The 25,591-nt window shown below is 40.9% G+C and overlaps 2 protein-coding genes and 1 long non-coding RNA gene across 3 annotated transcripts in view; 2 read left to right on the forward strand and 1 right to left on the reverse strand.

The window, feature by feature from the left end:
• LOC119723829 (probable UDP-sugar transporter protein SLC35A5) overlaps positions 1 to 13,289 on the reverse strand; it is a 74,474-nt gene extending 61,185 nt beyond the window's left edge. The window contains exon 1 of the mRNA XM_038194708.1: positions 13,088 to 13,289. The gene's annotated coding sequence lies outside the window, so the exon portion shown is untranslated. The remainder of the gene's footprint in view (positions 1 to 13,087) is intronic.
• On the forward strand, positions 13,161 to 13,379 carry LOC119723830. Its single transcript, XR_005270585.1, has 2 exons — positions 13,161 to 13,228; positions 13,284 to 13,379. It is a non-coding gene; the product is annotated as an uncharacterized LOC119723830 (long non-coding RNA).
• Positions 13,380 to 16,651: 3,272 nt separating this feature from the next.
• LOC119723831 (cysteine protease ATG4A-like) overlaps positions 16,652 to 25,591 on the forward strand; it is a 68,305-nt gene continuing 59,365 nt past the window's right edge. The window contains exon 1 of the mRNA XM_038194709.1: positions 16,652 to 16,759. Within this exon, the coding sequence (XP_038050637.1) occupies positions 16,735 to 16,759 (25 nt within the window). The 5' untranslated portion in view covers positions 16,652 to 16,734. The remainder of the gene's footprint in view (positions 16,760 to 25,591) is intronic.

Below are 25,591 nucleotides of genomic sequence, written 5' to 3' on the forward strand. Positions count from 1 at the left end.
AGTACTACATGTAGTAGTAGTAGTAACAGTTTCAGTTTCGTCTTGGCGTTTATGTTCGCCATTGTTACGAGCACAGCGATAACAATTTGTGTTTGTATGTAATTCACACGATGTTCACACTATGGTGTCCCTGAAAAAACTAAGAGGAGTCTTTGTGTAACAGGGCTATTTAAGGGACATGTACAATGTAGTGGGCGTGGAGGGTGAGGCTTGGGCGCTATTCTTTTCAGCGAATGTTTGAGCGCGCTGATATGCAAATGTAGGTAAACTAAGGTGAGATGTTTTCTGTAATGGAAATGTGGAATAACTACATATGAAAACATGAGAGGGTGAGAACGAAAATGATAACTACGTGAATAGTGAATACCTACCTACATCTGATGGATTCCAGATTATTCAGGCTTGTTTGGATCACGTTTTAATACAGTTCTTATCAACAGCCATTTTAGATTTGTTTGTAAATGAAAATATCCTTCAAGTTTGTTCCCAAAAAAATTGTCCGTTCCAAAATAAATTCTCCTGTTTAAGTTTAAGTTTTTACCCAATGACCACCACACAATCATTTCATAAATGTTCATGCTTGAACAAGAGATCGAGTTCCACGAGTCCACATGTAAGTTTTCGGAAGTGAAAGGTACGTGTAAGTTTTTGGCACGATATTTCTCTTTCATGTCATGCTATTTTTCAGTTTCCATTAAATGGAATGATTTCTTAAAAAATCAATGTACCAAAAATATTTCAAAAACTTTGACTTTTACACGTTGATTTTCCTTTTTGAGGGGCCCTGAAGCACGCCCCCAGGGGTCAACTTTCAGGCTCTACAACTTTTACATGTGCATATGCACATTGTTGTTTATGAGACACTGTATTTAAAAGAGAAAAGTTAAGGTTGAACCCTGGTCTTAGCTAAGATCAATCTTAGAATGGGGGCTTGTCTAAAGTCCTGAGATGAGTTTCAAGATAAGACAAGTTTTGTGAAATCGGCAAGTTACCGAAACAGTCATTGTTTTTCTGAAGATTTTGTTTAATATTTATTTTCTTTTGCTTTTTTATCCCCCAAACTTTTGGCTCCTTCATGATTGGTAGGGTCAGAATTATGAGCAGAAACCAGTTGAAGCTGCCTTAGTTCCGGACTCCCTATTGTCGTTCAATAATATCCAGATTGTAAGTAAACCTAAGTACCTCAATCTTAATTGCAGATCTCTACTTTTATTTCAGGTGGTGTATTTAGTAATTCTGTGGCTGTTTTGAAAATGAAATCTAATGTTTTTGTTTGCAAATGATTGGGTCGTAAATGATCGGGAACTATCGGTCCGATTTGGTTATAATGTAACTTGGTATTCACCTAGACTGGGATGTCTTAAATATGACAATTAAGGTGACATCATTGCTGCCTTTCCCATAAGCCTCGCAAATGCCTGGAGTACAGCGTTGTGTGCAAATCATGTGGTTCAAAAGGCCATTGGGCCAAGCTTTGCCGCAAATCCAAGTGTAGGCAGAATAGGGGCGAATCAAGAGGCATGGCACCGCAGCCTGTCTAGGGGAAAACCGCAAGCACGTAGCAAAAGCAACAAATCTCGGGCCCGCGGTGACCCCAAGCACGTGACCGGTGCCTCCTTGTCTGGTGACAGCACAGACTAGGAACCCCCTGAGAACCTGTTCTGTGGAATCCAGATTTCTGAAATCAGCATGACACCTATCAAGCAGTATAAAGATGATGAAGCCGTCACTGTCTTTGATGTCATGTGTCCCAACCTCCTGGGCGTGCACCATCTTAAGCTTAAGGTCGACACTGGCGCAGGTGCAAATACCTTACCTACCCGCACCGTCTAGCAAATAAATGGCGCCAATTGGAAACGTGTCACCAAAGAAATGTGTCACCAAACCAGTCAGAATTAAGCTCACGGCATGTAATGGCTCGGACATGTGTGGGCTACTTGTATGTCCAAATCATGTGCCGTTACAAAGATTCTCCCTGGTCTCGACAGCCGTTTTATATCATGCAGGTACTACGCCCAGCTATAGCCGGCCTGCCCCTCTTCTTGGTTGGAAATACTCCACGTGGAGTTTATACAGGAGGCCAGAAACACCGAGGCAAACCCCTTCTCTTAGCGATAAGTGTTTCCTGGGTTCTTTTACGTGCATTTATACAATACACAGCCCCTCTGCCAGCAGCTGAAAATCGTCACAATCCACAGCATTGGTCCCTGCCCAAACATGGCTGAAGTAAAGCCTGATTTGTCACGCCCTCCAGCCTCATCGGGAGCCACAGCTGACCAACCGGAGAAATCTCACACCAAACAGCTTCCAACACCTACCGGTAGCCCACCGATCAACTCTGTGATAATCTCAAGCGTCGCTTTCCAAAGCAATTCGACATGCTTTAAAACTTCCATGTGAAGGCCCACTTCTAAGATGCTAAGCCCAGATGCCAAGCCCAGCATTGATGCACCCTGTTAGTGCAGTATACACTTGAGCCCTACTTGAAGGCGCAGCTTGACAGCATGGAACAAACAGATGATATTCATCTAGTCGAATACCACACACACTGATGCAGTTCCGTAACAACCAGCATCAAAAAAGATGGCTCACCTCGACTTAGCCTTAGCCTCAAGCGATGCCCACATAAAATCCTGATGTTGGAAGAACTCAACCCGGAGTTTAAGCAACTCAACCCAGAGTTCTTCCGCTCTGTGAATTCTGACATGCATCCCACCGGATCCTGCACGTATAGAAGACATCCATGTGATTCCCACCTACATGTATGTGATTTGGCATGCCACAAATAAACAGAGTCCAACTGTTTATGATCAAAGTTTACAAGTGGTGTTGGGATTTGCAAGATTGAAGTACAGTAAACTCCGGCTAAACCGACATCGTATAAACCGTCATATCGCTTAAATCGGCCGTCTGACGAAAGTCACGATTGTCTCTAATGCATTTCCATTGAAATTTTCATTTCTAAGCCGGCCTTTGTAAGCCGCCATTTCGCCTAAATCGGCGTGTTCAGTCCCATTTCCTCAAAACCACACAAATTCCTCTGTATAAGTCGGCATCGTGCTCTGCGGTTTGCAAGAAGTGTCGAGTGAAAAGTCCCACTCACTGCTAACTGACATGCACAGCCCGTGATTGATGCATCGGCCAGCCTGTTCGTGTACACTGTTTCATGCACAGTCTGTACATGTGTGCATCGTTAACAGTAGATGCACACATATAGCACATCAATAACAGTACCCCCTCTCGACTGCACGCATGCGCTCTGTTCATTTTGGGGGTCCCCTTATTGTACCAGTACAATGCACACATTTAAGTTGTGACTGTACACGTACGCACGTGCTCAATGTACACTACATGGACGTACAGTATGCAAGCGATCTGTATATCGTACCACTGTTAACGCTTGCCGGCAACGCTATCCTTGCTTCGTACGTACGTACATGTATGACTTTTGGTGATCAATACCACAGCCTGTTTGTGATGATAAACATTGAGGATATATTTGCTGGAATCAACCATGGATGTAGAAAAAAACCGGGGTAAATCAAAGCCTTTGAATTTTAGCCATGAATCTTGTTTGCATGATCCAGATACAGATGCGCATAGGCCATTAATTCAATCTACATTTTTTTTTCACTCCGTGATTCAATTTGTGTATTTGTGTAAGTCGGCAAAAGACATTCCGACATTCGCGTTAAGGTTTGAAAAAATCCTGGGGAGAACCCTGGGACAGTACGAATTAATTTGGAATGAAATGTATCGATTGAGTATCTTGAATGCTTGAATAATGTTTTTATACAAATATTTTTGCGAAAGAACACGCAGGAGCCTGCAGAACTGAAATAAAAAAAATATTACAAAATAAAATTATTTCCCTACCTACCTACCTGGATTTTTCTCAGACCGTTACTGTAAACACACCATTTTTTTTGTTTGGCCTTATCAAACAAAATAAATGGCTAGGCTATACAATTTAATCAATTAATCATTCTTTAAGTATCAGTATAATTAAAAGATTACCAATCAATCTTAATTTGTCTTTTAGGAAAGTTTGATGGTGCCCAGCACAGGCCTGTTAAACATGCTGAACGATACATGTACATGACAATATAATTACTCTGAATATGTAATTTATGCAAATTTACTGATAACATTCCCTCATTAACTCTCAAATTTGCTCTAACTGTTTGTACATCAACATTAGATTGATTGTACACAATGTAATTTTATGCAGTAGGAATGAGAAAATCTGGGATAAAAAACCCTGAAAATTCTGCATGAGAAAAAACATCAGAAACATTCTCCTCTATTGACACAGTCAGAAACCTTTTCGCACGCAATGATTCGCTCGTACCCCCGCCCTGCAAACAGAACGAAACGCAATGAGTGCTTGCCAGATGATACTTCTTTCAAGTTTCACATTACCGGTACATGCATATTCTAGATTTTTGTTATTATTTCTCATCAGGATGCCAAACCTTTTTCATTACTTTTGTCCAACTTGAAATGTTTAAGTTTTAAGATCGAATGTTATGTATTAACTACATTAAAATATATATAGTTAAACCGTAGCCCAGATGAGAATCTCATTATAAGTTGAAGTGTCTTATTACAAAACCACAAAATCTCAAGTTCATGTACTAAGTTGATTTTAGTTTTGATTACACTTAAAAAAAATGACTCAAAAAAAAAAATAAAGATGACAATAACTGCAAATACTGTTTTGGTATGTTCTTATATTTTAGGAGCAATGTGGTTCAAGTATTCACAAAAAGAAATACAAATTTATTTAATACAAGCTGGTTTACCCGATCATAGATCGGGTAGGGCGTATAGTGTTGGGGATGAAAATGCGGGGAATTAAATGTAAATGGGGGATATAGTTGGGGAGACATGCAGTTAAAGAATAGCAATTTCTGTGGTGTGATCTGAGGCAATTTTTGATCACTAAAACCAATTTGAGCAAAAGATCATCTGTGAAAGTTTGGAGTTTTGAGTAATTGAATCAGCTACATGTATTCTGAGCAATAGAATCATTATTGTAGGCTACAATATTTTTATTCGGGGAAGAAAAAGTGTGTGTGGGGGGGGGAGACCAAACAATGTCCCCCCTCAAAATGTGTGTGTGTGTGTGTGGGGGGGGGGGGGGGAGGGGGGGTTCCCCTGTCCCCCGTTGATTTACGCACATGATAATTATGTACCATGGCAACTGTCTGTAAATGTTGCCGTTGGTCTGTTAAATTGGCTTTTTGTGAGGCAGTCGCATTTGGAAAACGTAGTGAAAAGGTTACTGTAGTACACAGGCGAAGGCTGGTTGTACAGTTTGACAATAAATCATAATGCAATAAAACGTGAAGGTGTCATTTAAAATGAAAATGTTGTTACCAAAAAATTGGAATCATGGAGGAAGGTCATAATTAAGTTTCAGTATTGGACTCTTCAACAAACGTAAACTTGAACTTCTTACAATTTGCGAGACCGTCTGCGATTCAACTTTTATTCAACTTCAAGTTGGTTCAACCATCTATATATAAGAGCAAGTTTTACTCGGCCTCCGAGAAATGTTTGCTTCTGAAAGGATCCGAAACCGCGGCTTCACGTCCGTGTAAAAATTGTGGGTGTCTTCCGCCGGGTCGGACACTTTTTCGTCGATTTTTTTTGTGACTTCGTTGAAGATCGCGATATTTGAAGCAATGCATCGATCCTTCGTTGACCCCAAACAGGCCCCGAAATTATAACGCGACACTGAACGCTCAGCCTTGGTGGTGGTGGAAGCATGGAGCTGTAAATACATTATGGAAGCAACAGCACTCTATCACGCGACGTCACATGCTTGCGCTTCAAATAGCGAGCACCGTAGACCCAACCGCGTTTCCAGGGTGTGGAGCAGGCTGCAGTACGCGTTGCCATCGACAGTTTTGCATAGCCCGGAAATACTACGCAGTGTAGACTTTCGATTGGTCAAACCGCGCAAGGCATACTTAATGTGTAGTCCTTCTGAGTATTCGTTGCACTCGGCGCAGGGGCGGCAAGCGAAGCATATGAAAGAATAGGGGCACTCGGTGGCCACGCACCATGGAGAAAAAATATTTTACCAAGGTCACCCCATCCACAATTTGGTGAACGCTTTTGCAGAACGGCTGAGTAGAACACGTAAACGAAACCCCTACGTTGACCTCGCTGACCTCGCACAGTCTAGACACGCAGAAAAAGCCAGCACAGGGGGCGGCCAGGCAGTCAACGTGAAAGCGCACACGACGGCAAATTCCTGCGCAAAATGCAGTCACGAAAAATAGACGAAAAGGATCGCCGGTCCGTACGGGAAAATCAGGACGACCCGAAGTGTCCGACCCGGCGGTAGACACCCTCCGTATTTTTCCACGGACGTGGAGCGATTTTGGCGCAGCGGGAGCCCGCGGTCTCGGATCCTTTCATGAGCAAACATCGTCTCGGAGGCCGAGTTAAACTCTCTCTTATATATATAGATAATCTAATTGTATTTCATTTATTTATTTTTTATTTTTTTTGGGGGGGGGGGCAATTTTAACCTTCACAGTTTTTTTCCCACACAAGTGTGTTTTAATCTGTACTGAATGTAGTTAATACTAGTTTATTTTCAACTGACAAAACGAGTTATGTGAGCACCTGTGTACATCACAGGCCGATTACATAATTGTTGTAACATGCATCAAAAGTCTCATCAAATTGAAGGACCCACTTTTTGTTTGCAAACTTTTTGAAGAAGAGAGCTTTGAGTGGTAGCATAACAACTGCAATTTATTTCAGTGGAAACCGTCTTACCCTTATTTTTTGAATATTGTTTTAAGAACCGATTCATATTTTGTTGTTGCTCCATCCATTCTGTAAGAACCACCAATAAACCCCAACGGCTCACCCGCTTCCTTTTTTTAGGCTGCATCAAAATTAATGTGCATTACTTCTTTTTTTTTAATTTCAGGCATAACATTTTTCATCAGAAGTTCAGATGCTCCACCAGATGCCACACACTTCTATTATTATTGAAAACATGTTACCCTGCGATAAGAGTTCTGGGGTTTATGTCGCCCGACTGCATCTGGCCGTACAGTACTATCGCAGGCTCTGTAGTACGGCCAGACGCCCAATGCCCCCCTAAACGCTGAACTCTGATGTAGCGATTTTACTACCGATTTTGATCAAGATTATCTTCTCATCCAGGACAGAAATTTCCAAAGTTAAGGTTTCTAGTCGTAAAGGAACTCATACCTTTGCGAAAATAAAACATTTTTTTATCTAAAAATCTTCATCCATCTGACCAAAAAATGACTTTCAATCATCATCTCCCACGAATATCATCCCAAAAATGTTCCTCCATGCGATTTCAAAATAGCGGCCGCATTGTAATGTTTGCATTATGCGGGCGCGCTTGAGCAAGGTTATGAATATGCATTATCAGTTCATGACCTCGTGTTTGTATTGCCAGCCGCCCCGCGCGCCTGGCAAATGTCATGAACTGAATGCATATTCATAATCTTGCCCAAGTGTGTCCACAAAATGCATACATTACAACGCGGCCGCCATTTTGAAATTGCATGGAGGGATATTTTCGAGACGATATTCGTGGGAGATGATGATTGAAAGTCGTATTTTGGCCAGATGGATGAAGATTTTTAGATAAAAGAAAGTTTTTTCGAAAAGGTATGAGTTCCTTTACGACTAGGAACCTTAACTTTGGAAATTTCTGTCCTGGATGAGAAGATAATCTCGATCAAAATCCGTAGCAAAATCGCTACATCAGAGTTCAGCGTTTAGGGGGGCATTGGGCGTCTGGCCGTACTACAGAGCTTGCGATAGTACTGTACGGCCAGATGCAGTCGGGCTAGGGTTTATCATACCAATCGATGTTTATGTGGCTAATACATTCAATCTTAAATTTAAAACTTGATCATTTCATGTTCGGGAAAACTGTAATGAAGATAGTTTGGCATCCCGATGAGAAATTACAAAAAAATCTAGAATATAATATGAAAGAAATATCATCTAGCAACTTGAGCAAGCACTCATTGGCCGATTTCGCGCGGGTCTTGTTCTTGACACAGGTATAATCCCGACGGATAGGTGGTGTGAGATCATGTTCCGAGTGCAGTATTCCTGAGTCGTGTTCCCGCCAACCCGAACAATTAAATACCCGCGTCACGCCAAGAACAGACCGCCCGAACCGGACAGCCGTTGTGTGAGAAAAGGTTTCGGTAATCCTTACTTTTAGGACCCTGTTCCTATATAGGAAGGGAAAGACTCACCAAAACAGTTGACTAAATGACACTCAAAATTGACATTCTGATACTTCTTGGCACATCTGAACAATTGGCAATGACACCTTCTTGAATATCAGCAGGTTTAATTTTGTGGAAAGAGGGCAGGGCTTTGATTTATGAGGGAAATTCAGGGGTAAAAGACGACGATGACAACCAGAAAACAGACTCAAAATCCAAGATGGCAAACGTGAAAGCTTGATGCGATGAAAGCTCGATGCTGATTGGCTGATAAAAAAAACCATCTTATTTATTTTTAGTCTGGTTCCCAGACCGCGTAATTTTTATTCCTAGGAGGGTTAGGGGCAATGTCATGAATAATTCATGTTTATCCATGAGAACGGACAATGACATCAACAGCATTGTTGTTAGTTACTCAACTAGTTACAATACATTAAAGCATTTTAAAGAACGGTTGTCGTCGAGCTATCACACAGTAGCCTAGTGGATAGCGAGATGAGCTATGGGTACAAAGATCCCTGGTTCGAATCCACGTCGTCGCTGCTCATTTTCATCAGCTATTTTTCTTCTCCAAATTTATCACTGAGATAATTTTAAATTAAGGGGAAAATAGAACGAGAACCTAAGTCTTGCAATGATTCAAAGGAAAAACTGAATTATTCATGACATTGCCCCTAACCCTCCTAGGAAAAAAAATTACGCTCCCAGACCAAAAGATTCAGGAATAGTCAGAATCTTTTGGTCTGAGAACCAGACTAACTTATTTATTTTTAGTCTGGTTCCCAGACCAAAAGATTCAGGAGTAGTCAGAATCTTTTGGTCTGGGAACCAGACTAATTAATTTTTTAGCAGCCAATCAGCATCGGGCTTTCATTATGTAGGGCTTTCACGCGTGTGAGAACTACAACATGCACGTCTGACTGCGCAAAAAGATAGGAAAGTCACATTTTCTTCGAAAGTGCTTTCAAAACTACAACTATCATGAGTTTATAATTATATGAAGAAACTAGAACGGCGAAGCCGCCATGGCTCGCTGTCCAAGGCAGGAAGGGAGGCTGAAGGTAGGGTTGGGGATGGGCATGATGGAAGGGGATCAGGATTCTTGTTGATGTGCCTATGTGTAGGGGTCAGTTTTTAAATGTCAACATAAAAAGTCAACAGATTACCTAATAAATACATGTGTATATAGGTTAGCCGTCACTGTATTATGGGGGAGTTTTCCATTGTTAGGGTAATTAGGACCCAGTTGTGGATTTTTGCAGCCCCAACAGTGTCTTCTGGTCCCCATACTTGTATTACCATGGGAAAACTCTTGTGTAGTCGCCACAAATGCAGAACAAGAATGGGTATACATGTACATGTAGACACAGCACCATCACCACCTCCCCCAAACCTTACCCCATCCCAAAACCTTACCTCCTCCCCCACCCAACCCCCAACCCACACCCATTCCATCCTCCCCTAACCATCCCCACCCAACCCCCAACCCACACCCATTCCATCCTCCCCTAACCATCCCCACCCTATCACCTACACATCCCAACCCCACCCAAACTCCAATCCCTATCTCCTTCCCCCTCCCCTGACCCGTACCCTCCCCTACCCCAACCCCTACACCCACCTACCCTATCTTCCCTTATCTGTCCTTACCCACCCTACACATCCCCATCCTAACCCTTACTCGAATTCCAATATCCCGCCCACCCCATTCCCCCACCCATACATCCCCACCTGACCCCATGCAACCCTACTCTGATCCCTATATACTGCCCCCTCCCCTTATCCAACCCCTACTACAACCCATCCCTACCCATCCCCAACCCAACCCCTACTCCGATCCTATATCCCGCCCCCTGCCCAACCTCCTCCTAACCCAACCCCTACATCCATGCCCATCCTCTCCCTACCTGTCTCCCCCTACCTGTCTCTCCCTACCTGTTCCCACCCCACCCCTACAAATCCCCACCCCACCCAAACCCAGTATTCCAACCCCTCTCCCCACCCCACCCCACCTCAACCCACCCCGCCCCACCCATCCTAGCTCCCCTACTCATCCTACTCACACAAACCCTAACTCCAACCCTATCCCCCAACCCACCCCACCCCACCCTCCCCTACCCCATCCCTACTCCAACCCCACAAACCAGAAGCTCATGCACATCCCCAAAATGCATAGTGTACATGTACATGTTATACCGGTATACACACACGTACATGTTATACCAGTATACATGTACATGTAACAATTAAAAACTTTAACATATCCTTGAATTAAAGTTCCTCAATAAGGCAAAGTAAAAAAAAAAACAAGTTTCTCGTCCCCGCCCGCTTCCTTTTTGGAGGCCGCCTGGATTTTTTTATTATTTTTTATTTTTGAAAAATGCAGTAAAAACACTGAAAAAGTCCACAAATTCATCGGAAAATAAATACTTGCGAAATATGGGAGTCGAAGTTTTCAGTATAGACTCTGTCGGTCACTTTGTACACCACATAATATCGACGTGTGATCGCTACCCCTGTGACAGTGCGAGCATGGCGAGTTCACAACAAAACTCACCCACTTGGTTCCCAGACCAAAAGATTCTGACTATCAGATGAATCTACGCGCCCATAGAGTCGAGGCTGAGACGTGAGCGTCAGGAATAATTGTCACGTCTAGGGAACCAGACTACGTACATGTCTATTGATAGTTTTAGACTACAGTCGTTTGAAAATTCCACCGGAATCTGTCTGCCGTACTGTATGCGGTAAATGCTGACTTCGAAGCCAGAATGCAACCGGTGTGAGACTAGCTCACGCTGGAGCATGTGTTTAAAGAATTCGCTCGCGCGGCCGATGTTTTCTGTCACTAGCGCTAGTAGTACTATAGTAGCAGTCACTCAGTGCATTCCATGCATTCATCAACAAGAAATTAAAGCCCGAATCTTAATTTTGTTTTGTTCGATTTCATCACAATGGTTTTCGTTTGCGTTTCCATATGAACCAAAATTAAAGTTATAAAACCGTGGTATGCACGGACAGTACTTGATGGCAAGACAACACTAGGTGATCTTTTCGCTGCATTCGCAGGTAAAGTCTGTGTAGTAGAATTAATATAGACTTGCAAAAATAAACTGACCAATTATATAGAATAAAAACATTGCCTCAAATATTTGCAAGCAATCTCCATATGTTTATGAGAAAAAAAACCCCAAACCCACATTCTTAATAGCTTGGCGTTTACTCTTTTAGGTTTTGAGAGTTGACATTTGGTGCTTGATTTTATCTGTAAAATCACTCATCCAAAATGAATCATGACTTTTGGTGGTTAAAGCAAATGCATCTAAAACTGTTCTTGGTAGACCAATACAACTCTAAAGGACACTGTAAATATCGTCACCGACACCACGAAGTAACACTCTACCGTGTTAAAGTTAACCATATTTTTTTCGATTTTCAGTTTTTTTTATTTTTAAACATTATTCATCAAGGCCTACCATTGCACGAAGTTTCAAAGCTTCCAGAGCTTTACTTTAATAATTACGCTAAGTATCCATGGCAACTTTTGTGTAAAAGTGACAATTTTTGTTTTCACGAAGTAACACTCAAGTTCCATTTACCATTGAAATGCATGGCGCGCACTCTGCTCATAAGTGAGCAAAAATGTTTTCACGAAGTAACACTCTTCTTGTAACAAGTTGTATGAGTGCGCGCGCGCTGACCTGAAGTTGCACTTTCCCCGTGTTGAATACATTGAAGAGTGTTACTTCGTGAAAATGAAAATTTACAGTTTCGCAGCCTTTTCGGTTTCACGAACTAACACTCATCTTTTTTCTCTTATTTCTTGTTTATTTAATACACAAACGGGTGAAAAACAGCAGATTTAATAAATTCAATTCATCAAGTGTCCACAACGAGAAACCCAACTGAAAATACTCTGTCGTTTTGACGCAAAGTGTTGTTTTAGAAGGCGTTCAACTTTAGTTGCCGTTTTATCCGATTGCTAGTTTTTACTGGTATGTAGATGGGTGTTACTTCGTGGTGTCGGTGACGATATGTTCAGTTCTCTTGTCCAACTTGTCTTTCATTTTAAAAGTGTCTTTGATCAGTGGAAACACCAACGGTTGCAGGAAATTTTAAAATGGCGGCCATCTTGAAAAAAATAAGAAATAAAAAATAAAAAGCCCCTCTTCCTCCTATTTTTCAAAAACCCGGACGAGAAACTTTTTTTTTTTTTTACTCTGCCTAAAATCTTAAAATTTACTGCAATGATATGAACCTAACTGAAGTTATAGAGATGATACATGACAACTGCATTTATTTTTTTCCCCATGTTAACTAGAACCAAAAACTTCAACATTTTTAACTGAACGCGGACGGCCGGACGTCCGTCCGTCTGTCCGTCCGGACGTACGGACGGACGCCCGGACAGACGGACGGAAATTGGTATTACATAGGCTCGCATCTGCTTCGCAGCTCGCCAAAAAAGACTGCTTTAGCCTGCAAAAGTCACTTTGGTACTGCTACTGCACAGTTATCTGCAAAAGTCAGTTTTGAACAGAACTTGTAAAAAATAGAGGTGTCCTAAAAGTAAGGATTACCAAGGTTTCTGACTATGTCAATAGAGGGCGCTGTTTTTACATTTTGTTATCATGTAGAATCGTCGGCGATTTTATCCCAGATTTTCTCATCCTCAAACAAACTGTGGATCGGAGAAGAAAGTTTTTTCGATATGGTACACGATAATCTACACGCCTATGTGAAGTTTTATAAAATTTGGTGAACCAGACCGCGTGGCGAGCGAAAAAAAGCCCTCGCCCCAAGGACTAGGCCTAATTGACTTTTAGAGATATTCTCACCCAAAGAAGACAACCTCTATTTTCCCCACGCACGCTTCTTGATCACTGACGTCTTCGGCCAAGACTATCCAGGTCCCAGTCTGATCTCACTAACACTAGTCACTACACTCTACAGTAACACTTCAGTCATGTCAGTCATGTGTCAGTGCATTTGCAACATACAATCCTCAACTTGTAAGAAACAAGCTAAGATTAGCTAGCCACACATTCAGCGGTTGAACCTATTGAAGTTTATACGAGTCAGTACTGTACGGCAGTGCGCGTTTTACTCCAGCCTGTCCTAGCTGGACGGTCCACTGAAAAAAAAAAATGAATCGGGCCGAAAGAAGTAAGTTTGCACAAATGGCATGAATGGACGGCGGTGCAATTTATACAAACACAGGGTGACCGTAAGGTCATGGCCAACTTCTGCTAAATGCGCTTCAAAAATCGGTCAGATTTATCAAAAATCTGCCAAATTCCCCAGAATTACTCAAAACATGGAGGAATTCCTCCATGCTCAAAATACACTCTAAACACTTAAAATCACATGCAGATTTGTAGTTTTGCCTTAATTAAGATTCAAATTACATTATAAACAAACATAAAGATGTTATGAAATTTTATGCAAATTTCATGCAAAACACAGTTGCGTCACAACATGGAGGAATAAGAACACATGTCACAACTATACTATGTCAGGTTCCCAGTGAACCTTAGCACCTAGACCAGCCAACCTGTCCCATTATGCATGGGCTTGTTTTAAAAAGATTGAAGCTTAATGTACAATATTTTTTCAAATTTGTGTTTCTGTCAAACAACTATTTATGCAGAATTCTGCTAAAAATCTGCCAAATACAATTCATTCCCTCAAATTTCTGTCAAACTCGTTTAACAAAAAAATCTGTCAAAGTTAGCCGAAAATCGGCTAAAACGGTCACCATGTGAATGACGAGCACTTGGGGAAGGGCGCCGCTAACGGCAGATTGGTAAACGCGCATGACGCATCTGCCGCGCCTGCTTTCTTTCGAGCGCAGGCGGTGAGGTACGCGAGCGAACAATATGGAGACGTATGGGGCGAACTCTTCGCTTCGCTCGTACCCCCCGCCCTGCAAACAGGACGCTGGGATACTCTGATGAGCTTCACAGAATCTTGTGAAGGAAGTGGCCTATTACCTATGTATAAAGCATCTGGCTGCAGCTGTTCAAGACCGCATGCAGTTAGACATGGTCAATGCTCTCGTCGTTATTCGTCCCGTACGCGGTCAATTGTCGGCATATATCCTCACGCGCTATGCACGTGCATGTACATAAAAATACAGCGCGAACAGCGACCTCACGCGGCCATTATTTTTATATGCAAATCAGTTGGGGACGATCGAGAGCCTTGGTTCAATCGTCCATGTGAGGTTTGGAGGTGTTGCTCATTATGTTAATAGCCTTAGCTGACCTTAAATGTCGTTTTCTTATTGGTCGATCGTTGCGTGGAAACTTGCATAGTGAAACGTGGCACCGTACGTAATCCATACACGTTGTGTGTCTCTGCACTCGGCACCAATGCACAAAAACTGTGGTTCCTGTCACGTCCGCAAAAGGCGAATAGCTGCAAATAATTTGATGACGTCCGGATTTACCAAGGTGTGATTGGACACTCCACATATTAGCACCGCCTACACTTATCTGTATTCGCATACGAGGTCGTGCGCTAGAAATCCAGCGCAAAATAAAGAAAAACATTTATAAACTTTTGCCGACGATTGAACCAAGGCTCTCGATCGTCCCCAACTGATTTGCATAAACAAAATAAAATAGTGGCCGCATGAGGTCGCTGTTCGCGCTGTATTTTTACATGCATGTGCATAGCGCGTGAGGATATACATGTATGCCGACGATTGACCGCGTGCGGGACGAATAACGACGAGAGCATTGACCAAGGCTAAGTTAGACAATGTGCGCAAATGCTATCCGAAATCTTCACATAGAAATTGCGAATTCCATGCCGGATGTGATTTCTGTTTCATTGCGCGCGGCCCATGTGGACAAACTTTTGAGCGTCGCATAACGCAATCCGACCGTTCGTGATTCGAAACGGAGCCTGAGCAAGTGACGGGAATTGTAAATTTACAACACAGATAAGTTTTAAAGAATTTCCTACATTATTACGCTTTTTCAACCAAAAAAAACACCTCTAAACTGAAATAAAAGGGTAATGAATCAGTCTTAACGGCCGTTTCAAACCTTGAAGCGTCATGACCGTGATGACGCGCAGGTCACAGGTCGCGCAAAATCCAACCAATCAGAGCGAGAATTCATCAGAGTATCCCAGCGTCCTGTTTGCAGGGCGGGCGGGGGGTACGAGCGAAACTCTTCGCTCGTACGAACGAAACTGCCAGCTAGCTATTTCCACACCAGGATCATGGTGGCGCCCTTCCCAATAACACATTGCACATTTTGATCATAGTGACCGTTTTAGCCGCTTTTCGGCTAACTTTGACAGATTTTTTGTTAAAAAACGAGTTTGACCGAAAATTTGACAGAATGGATTTTTTGGGCAGATTTCTAGCAGATTTCTGCAAAAAGGGTTATTTGACAGAAAAAACACCAAATTTGCAAAAAAATGGTACATTTGTTTTTACAAAAGTTTCAGTCTTTTCAAACCGAACCCTTGCAAAATAGGACAGGTTGCCTGGTCTAAGTGCTGAGGTTCACATGGGAACCGGATTTCGCCGTGACCCAACCACGTTTTGCCTGAAATTTGCGCAATTTATTATTATTATTATTATTATTATTATTTATTCGGCCAAATTACAAGGTACAACAAGCAATCCACAAAAGTAAACAAAACTAAACAAAAACAATCCAATCCAAGCTGGCCAGGATTGACAAAAGTATAATAAAACACTGTGACTCGAAAGCCTGTCAATCCTAACTTGAATGGTACATGTAACATACAAAATATATTAAAAATTAGGTATTAAATTCAATGAAAAATAAGACCGCCTTAAAAATAATACTTAAAAACGATAATTAGATTTAAAAGATTAACAGTTACAACAGTTTTCTCAAAGGCAAGAATAGCTGGCATAAAAACCTAAAAACTGCAGATTATACAAGACTGGGGAAAAACACTACAGACAAGCAAGCCAAAACAAAACTAACAAAAAAAAACAAACAAACAAACAAACAAACACCCCAACACCCCAACAAACAAAGAAACAAAACAAGACAGGATAAGACTAAACAAAATGAAACAAAACAAGTCAAGATAAGAGACAAGACAAGAGACAAGACAAGACGAAACAAACAAACAAACAAACAAACAAGACAAGACAAGACGAGACAATTAAGACAAGACAAGACAACAACAACCACACAACAACATAAAAACACGGAACGAAAGATTGATACAGTAGGCCTATCTTTATGTGACAATATATAGTTTATAATGTAATTTGAACATTAATTAAGGCAATATTAGAACATATACATGTGATTTAAATTGTTTATAGTGTATCTCGAGTAATTCTGGGGAATTTGGCAGATTTTTGATAAATCTGACAGATTTTTGAAGTGCATTTAGCAGAATTTAGTCATGACCTGTACGGTCACCCTGATTTTGATTGAGCTGGTTGCAACTTGCAATTAAGGGTTAAGGTTGCTGACAGAAAATGGATGTTGCAATCGGAAACGTCGGTGAGAAACTATTTTCTTCAGCCCCATACTGTTATGACTTTGGCTTGTGTTGTAATCAGGACTTTTTTTTTCACGGTGCCAGTGGCTATCGTGAAAGGGAAATTCATAGAGCTATATTAAATTGCTAGAGCACTAACTCCTCATTCTTGCGCGTACTCCTAGAAATAGTACTAGACTGAGGCTCCACGTAGTGTAGCCCCATAAATGTGGCCTATTTACTGGACTGCCTCCGTAAACATAGGCCACACATCCACATGTACAAAAACGTGTCGCATTTTGCCAAATTTTGATTTTCACATTTAGGCTTAGTTTGTAGGTTTTTTTTGCTTTAGAAGTATACTCGCCCTCTTTATAGGATAATCAGAAAGTGCTGCCTTTTTCAGGTGTCTATTTTTCGTGAAATTTCCAGATTCATTTGCACACGTTTGCGTATCAAAATTTCAACATAAAATTTCACAAAAATTAGACATCTGAAAAAGGCAGCACTTTCTAATTAGCCTATAAAGAGGGTGAGTATGCTTCTAAAGCAAAAAAACCCTACAAACTAAGCCAAAATGTGAAAATCAAAATTTGGATTTGGCTAAGTGTGACACGTTTTTGTACATGTGGATGTGTGGCCTATGTTTACGGAGGAAGTCCAGTAAACTGGCCACATTTATGGGGCTACACGTAGTGGAGCCTCATAGTCAGATAGTCATAGATTAAGAACCCCGCAAAATCGTTTTCAGCACAAAACACTAATTAAGTACAAAAACGTCCATCAAAATGCAGACATAAATTTTCCCACAGAACCGCTGCACAGTTTGCCCCCAAACTCCGTACTACACCACTGTACACCTCATGACATACTCACGTAATATGCGCAGAACAAACATCGCTGGATTTTGTCATTTTTTTTGGCCAAAATGATTAAAAATATGCCCTTTCCGCACTGAGCCAACCTGACACTTGAAACGTGCATGCATATGATCCAGCGATGATTTTCGGTTCGCTCGGAGCGCGCCGTGGGGGGTACGGTTCTTGTGCGTGTTTGTAGAACACAATCAAAATAGATGGATTGAATTTTAAAGTGTACAGTACTCTAAATGCAACGCGCAATTATAAGATACGCACACAACTTAAGCGCGTCATGACGCATCTGCAGCGGAGAGACGCGCACACACGTTGCGCTTTTTGCGCCGTAGAGCAAAATGAAACACTCATTTGCTGATCGTGTGTTTCGGTTTTGGGCGTATCGGCTTTGATGACGCACCGATGATGGAATACAAACGCAGATATGCAAATAGCCGTACAAAAGCCGTACAAAATTTCGAGTTTTCCATAGGTTTGTGCACAAACATGGATGCGCCCATCAGGCACTACTTTGTACGTCGAGTTAGCGCTCTAGTAATTTAATATAGTTCTATGGGGAAATTACAACATTTGCAATGGGTCATTCCACGAAGTTGAGATACATGTACAATTTATAGTGCCCAGGGTCAAATTTTCAAATTGCTTGTACTGTAGGCCTAGGCCTACAAGTTTTGTTTATGCATTTTTTGATAGCCCATACATTTGTGGTTTAACAATTCATTCAAATTTAAGTCACATGATTTTGGAAAGTTGGTAAATTTGTACACAATATATATTTACATGTAATGACTATGGAGAAGTTGTGGATATAACCGGACGCCACGTCCTGTTACATCCAAACCTTGTTTTTTCATAAATAATAGGCCCCCTAGGCTAGGTAAAAGGGGGCGTATTCGACCACTTAAGGAAAACCGGCACTGCTTTGTGTAAATGAGAATGTGGGATCTTATCCATAATTACTCATGACATGATCATGTACCGCTTCAAATTCACACCAAACTTGAATTTATCATCAAAAAGCTTTATTTAATAATATCCATACTTAGGCCTACATACTTTTAAAGACTGCTAAAATTGTTATTTCCAACCCCCCCCCAAAAAAACTGTTGTTTGTGTTTAGAAATGTAGTCCCCAAATCTCTGTTTCAAGGGCAATTGCAGATTACAGGTCCTGATTTTCATACTTATTTTAGGCATGACCATGTCAACCAGTTGTGGATGTATTATAAAACACGGGACACCATGTGCCCACAGGCATAAGATTTTCTTCATATTTGGCCAAAACATTTATTTGCATAGACTACAATCACATTATTTTACAAATAGCAGTTCAATCATGAAATATTGGGGTCAATCCGACCTAAATTGCTGCAAAAAAAAAACTTTACACAAGCCAGTTGTGGATGTAACATAATATGAAACATGGGACACCATATGTTACATCCACAATCCATTTTAAATTGTGCATGCCATTTTGGCAAAACATTTTAAAATCTGATATATATTTTTTCAATAAAAAGGGTACATCTTCTCACTATAATTTGTGTAAACCTCAACTCCAGTCCACTTGTTTTCTTTACAAAATGAGTTATTTTTGAACTGTAGGTTTCTTTGTCACCCTTTTTTCACATTTTTTTATGCCGGACGACATAACATTTACAGAATTTGGGTACGAAAAATATTTTTGAATATCATCGAGCATGGTATCATTTAAAAGCTTATAGCCTTATTGTCAAATGACATTTGTTATAGAAATAACCATTCCATAACAAAGAAAAAACAACTGTTTTATAATCAGACCTCAGAAAATTATGGCCTGTTCCTCAACTTCATGGAATGACCCAATTGCAACCATCAAAAAAGAAAACTACCAAATTATTTTGAAATAGTCTGAGCACCGGTCGGCCTAGGACTCTACGAATCACCTTTTTTTAAGGCAAACCTTTAGTAAACGTTAGCTTGCCAGATATGCACTAAACAGGAAATTGCTGGTTTTTTTTGTACTTTGACAAATTTTAGTCTGGCTCCATGCCAACATTAGGCCTATCGTTGTAACTTCGTATTCAGCTTTTTTTTCAAATACTGGCCCCAATTATTTTTGCCGCAATATCAGGTGTTTCACGGTCATATGTGCCATCTTGCCTGCAGGGCAATTTTACACGCGTTGCTGTGTACACATCGTCAGTGGAAAACTTTGGCGCTTCCAAGTCATTATGCAGTCATTCCAAAATGCGCCCGCGTCTAGCAACGCGTGTTCTTTTTGCCCCGTGAATAAGATGGCGCATATTATCATGAAACACCTTATTGACTAGGCCCACTTTTGTGACCTCAGTATTGCTGTGCTACAGCGCAGCAATACTGAGGCCACACAAGTGGGGCTACTCATTGACCATTTAGTTAGGCCTAGTCCGCATTTTTGTTTGCAATTGATTACACACCTATGAATGGGTATTCCTAGTCGAACTATGGACCTATGGCTGCTTCGCGTAGCAGAGCCCCATAGACAACATCACCAACGGATTTATTGACTACTACTACGAAACTAACTTGAGTAACTCAAGTTAGTTTCAACTAAAAGAACTACATATATTTCGAGGCACAACTAAAATTTAACTACATCGTAAGAGTCCCGAAATTCAGGACGGTATCCCAGTGCTTAACAAAAACGGTCCATTTTCCCTCTATTATCCCAACCCAGATTCCACAATCCATACGTCATACCATGCAGCAGTCATTCATGAAGCTAATGATCGATTTCAAACAGAACAAGACAAACTAGAGGTCTATGTCTGTTTCCAACAGAACATAGGGCTTTTCCGCATTATGTTTTTTTAAAAGTAAGGTCATGCAAAACTGTGTGCATTTACCTTTTGTCTAACAAACCTAATTTAAAAAGAATTTTGATTTTGGAACAATGCGTTTGTGAGAAACGGCAAAAGTCTTCACAATTTAAAAAAAAATAATATAAATATATAATCACAAGATGACGTCAATCATGACGTCACCTCAATATTTATTTGTAACACATCCTGGCCTACCCCCATACCAAGTTTCAACCCAATCTGACTTACTGTTCATGAGATATAGGGGCTTAAAATATACAAGTTAACGATGACGTCACATGTCTAATGATGACGTCATCGTAACAATACTTGGCAGTGCTCATTATTTTATTGTATTTTAATAAAAGTGTAAAATTTTGTAGGCAGAATAAAATTGGCAATATTAAAAAAAAAAAAATATTGCAAAAAATTTACCGATGACATCATCGTGACGTCATTCAAGATTTTGAGTACTAGTGTTATTATCTACCCACCCACTAAGTTTCATGACGATCGAACATTTCCTTATATGTGTTTCAAAAAAGCGCATTTTTGATGACGTCATCATGACGTCACACAAAAATTCCAAATTTTGTACACACCTATTGCATAACATAGCTAATGCAAAAAGAATTTTGAATTTAACATCTTGGGTTCGTGAGATATGGCTTAAAGGTCCAGAAATTCAAAAATCTATATAAAATCACTCAAAGACGTAATGATGACGTCACCTCAATTTGCATCTATAACACATCCCGGTCTACCTACACACCGAGTTTCAACCCAATCGGACTTAAGGTTCTCTAGATATAGGGTCTTAAAGTTTGCACATTTAAGATGATGTCACGTGACCCACAATGACGTCATCGTGACGTCACTCTTCGGGACACAATGTCACTATGGGGTCTTTACATGGGACAAGTTTCATTAAAATACGAGTTTGTTTTAGGTCCAAAATGCCGCAGTGAATAAACGTGTACAAAGTCTATGGGATTTGGGGGTGGAACAAAAAGAAAAAAAAGAAAAACTAGAGTTTGTGGAAACAAACACACGGTGTTGGGCCATTGTTGATTTTGACGTTGATTGTTGATTGTTGATGTTGATGTTAATTTTGATTGTTGATGTTGATGTTGAGGGTTGAGGGTTGAACAATAGCGCATGTAGTACGACGAAACAACATCAGAACGATCCAACGATTATAACTACAGCGATAAGTGAATTATTTGCAAATATTTAAGCGACGTAAAAGCAACCAGTGCAAAACCAAAATGGCACTTCTTACACAACCAATCAAAGTGATCTTACTCAGCTGATAGTAGAGACAATTACCAGTTCAGTTTGTGGCCTCAAACTACTACAGTTCTCCCAAAATGAAGTGATTTCGATCAATAATTCTCTACAAAATAACAGCCGTCATGTTGATTTTCACTTAGTGTTCATTACTTGGTTACTGGAAGAGCGCCCTCCATCGGCACTTGCAAGGATTGTAAACAAACGTTCATTCATAAATTTTTCTGTCCGAAATGTTTCAAGATGAAGGCGTTGTCAACTTCACATTTCAAGGGGGCTGCAGGAAATCTCAAAGTTCACTTAATACCACGAAACATGGGGAAGTTTTAGATCTATTTCTAAACTGCCAGTTAACCGACAAATCGAGATTAAATCCCTCATAAACTGCCAGTTAACCGACAAATCGAGATTAAATCCCTCAGGGTTGATTTCCCAGAAATTTTCAGAATTTTTTGCGCTCAGGTCTTTTTTGCATTGAGTTCATCATGTATATTCATTTTGAGGCGATTGCTGCAAATTTTGGCACAGACACCCACTGAAAATGCGGTTTTGACATTTTTGAACCTGCCGCTAGAGGGAGCTCGAACACTTGATGGCGTCACCGATCATTTTTATGAAAAGCCCAACCTACTCAGAGACTAACATCGTTAAAAGCAAGTTCATATCTTTTTCCACTTTCAAATTATTAGGCACTTCCGGTTTCGACCAGAAGGAAGGGTCACGTGATTTTACGCGCACAAGATAAAATAAAGAGCATGTATTATTATGTGGATTCCCGCAAAATTCAAGTTCCGGTCTCTAACAGTTGATTTTATATTGAATTTCAAAGATTAAATTTGTTATTTTCGCAGGTGACGTCACGTGACCCGTGATGACGTCATGATGACGTAACTGCAAAAAAGCACCTCTTCAGTGGATTGTGCATTCATGTATCGACAATTGAAGTTCATATATTTTTTTCATTTCGACAAACAATTCCGGAGATGAATTTGCAAATTTTTGCATAGGAGAATAGTCAACAAACCCCAAAATACACTAGAGGTTGTAGGAACAACCACACGGTGTTGGGCCATTGTAGATGTTGACGTTGATTGTTGATTGTTGATGTTGATGTTAATGTTGATTGTTGATTGTTGATGTTGATGTTAATGTTGATTGTTGATTGTTGATGTTGATGTCGATGTTGAGGGTTGAGGGTTGGAAAATAGCGCGTGTAGTCATGGTAGTAATTGTACAGAGGATAGTTTAAAAATGAGTCAGATGATGATCTGCAAGCGCGTATGCTGCTGTACTGTAAACTTATCAAGTACAATCGTTACAAAACCCATTAAATAGCTCATATCTCTAAAAGTAAAGGTCGCACACCATTAGCGCAATACAAAATATTGCTCGCCATACCCTCTTAACCCCATTGCACATGTTTTTAGAAAAAGCGCCCAATTTAAAAAAGCGCCCAATTGGGCGCTTTGTCCAGCCCAATTTTTGAGTATTATATGGCGTCATCAGAAGTCAAAAATTACTTGCATTAAGAAGTTGTCATATAAACGTGTACAAAACACTTGTAAACAAATAAATTGGTCCATCAAACAGCCGTTGCATGTAGCTCAATAGTTAACATACAACAGTCTTGAAACCAGACACTCAAGAAGTGAGCACGGGGAATTCCTTTTTGTACGCAATCATAGCACACTGTTTTCAGGATTTTCCCTTTTGTACGCAATCATCCCCGTTTCCTGTACGCACAATGTACGTGGCATTAAATGAGCGTTTCAAGGCGTAGGTGTGTTCAACTTCAAATTTCAAGGGGACTGCAGGGCATCTTCTAGTTAACGTATTGTAACGTAACCTTGGGAAGTTTTAGACCTATTTAAAGCGCCATGTAAAGCACAAAACTTGATTATATCTCTGACGGTTGATTTTTTAGCAATTTTCAAAAGAAAAGAGGTATTTTCTTTGTAACTTTCGGTTCGTTCGTTCGTGTCTCCTCCATAGATCATATAATGTCCCTCCATCTCTGGATGCTTGTGATGGCCATCTCAGTGACAAGGGTCAGGTCCTTGTCCGTGCAGTTTATTCCGCCGCACTCCAGAACATGGTCCATCGTTTGGATCTGTCCGCAGTCACAGAGGGTATCTTCTTTATCGGTATACCCCCATCTTGCCATGTTGGCCCTGCACCGCCCCATTCTGGTCCACAGCCGGTTCAGACATTGCCACTCTGGCCACTTCAAGTTGAGTCCTCTGATGGGTAGAGGCTTGACTGGTGGTGGGGGATTCTGCTCAGGTGGTAGGACAGAATCCAGAAAGCTGTGCCGGTGTCACATGAAAATCTGACTCCTATGAAAATTGGACCCCTTTTTCCCTTTTATTGGTTAATCCCTCGCACGTGACAGGTCACTCTCCCCAAACGATCCTAAAAATAGCGTAGTATCGTACTCACGCGTGCGCACTACTACCAATGAGTCCACATTTCATGGAGTCGGATATTCACGCTACACCGGGACAAAGCGCTTGTGAGGCGGTTGGTGTCCGTACAGCATGTGCCTGCCATCTGTGCACTGTTTCAGTCGTTCCTTTAGGCAGATGTTAGTGCGCCTTTGGTCTGGAGATCCGACCCCAGAGAGATGGTATATCTTCTCAACTTTTGTTGGTCTCAGGCAGCCTGTTATCTTTCGGTATGTGTTGTTGAGTGTGGTGTCAAGCTTTTTCACATGAGCTGATCTGCTCCATACGGGACAAGCGTATTCTGCGGATGACATACAGAGGGCAACAGCTGCTGTTTGTACGGTTTTGGGGTCAGCACCATAGTGTGATGTTGCGAGCTTCCCGATGATGGCATTTCGAGATCCCACTTTACCTATTGTCTTCTGGATGTGCTGCTTATAGGATAAGGTGCGATCGAGTTGCACGCCTAGGTACACTGGATGTTCGCAGTGTTTTAGCTGCACATTGTTCCATTCTATCTTCAGTTCCCTCTTGGCCTCCCTGTTCTTGAGGTGGATTACGTAATCAATTTTTTTTCGCGCACAGGTCTTGTCTGCATTAAGGTCATCATGTATATTAATTTTGAAGCAATGACCACAAAGTTCGCCACAGACATCAACTGAAAATGCGTTTTGGACATGTTTTAATCTGCCGCTAGAGGGCGCTCGAACACTTGATGGCGTCATCGATAATTTTTTTGGAAAGATCAACCCACCCACAGGCTAACATCAGTGAAAGCAAGTTCATATCTTTTTCCACTTTTAAATTATTAGGAACTTCCGGTTTCGACCGGAAGGAAGGGTCATGTGATTTGACGCGCACAAGATAAAATGAAGAGCATGTTTATGTCGTTATCATGTCGATTTCCGCAAAATTCAAGTTCCGGTCTCTCACGGTTGATTTTATATTGAATTTCAAAGATTAAATTTGTTATTTTCGCAGGTGACATCACGTGACCCGTGACGACGTCATTATGACGTAATTGCAAAAAAGCACATCTTCAGTGGGTTGTGCATTCATGTATTGACAATTGAAGTTCATATATGTTTTCAGTTTGACAAACAGTTCCAGAGAAGAATGTGTCTAGAAGAATAATAAAAAAACTAGAGTTTGAGGACAAACACACGGTGTTGGGCTAGAGGTTTGGCTTTTTTCGCATTGTTGATTATTGTTGTTGATTGTTGATGTTGGTTGTTGATGTTGATGTTGATGTTGATGTTGATTGTTGATGTTGATTGTTTATTGTTGATGTTAATGTTGATTGTTGATTGTTGATGTTTATTGTTGATGTTACTGTTGATTGTTGATGTTGGTGTTGATTGTTTATGTTGATTGTTGATGTTAATGTTGATTGTTGATGTTGCTGTTGATTGTTGATGTTGATGC

The sequence above is a fragment of the Patiria miniata genome, unplaced genomic scaffold (genome assembly GCF_015706575.1).
Source record: "Patiria miniata isolate m_02_andy unplaced genomic scaffold, ASM1570657v1 HiC_scaffold_17, whole genome shotgun sequence".
Lineage (NCBI taxonomy): Eukaryota > Metazoa > Echinodermata > Asteroidea > Valvatida > Asterinidae > Patiria > Patiria miniata.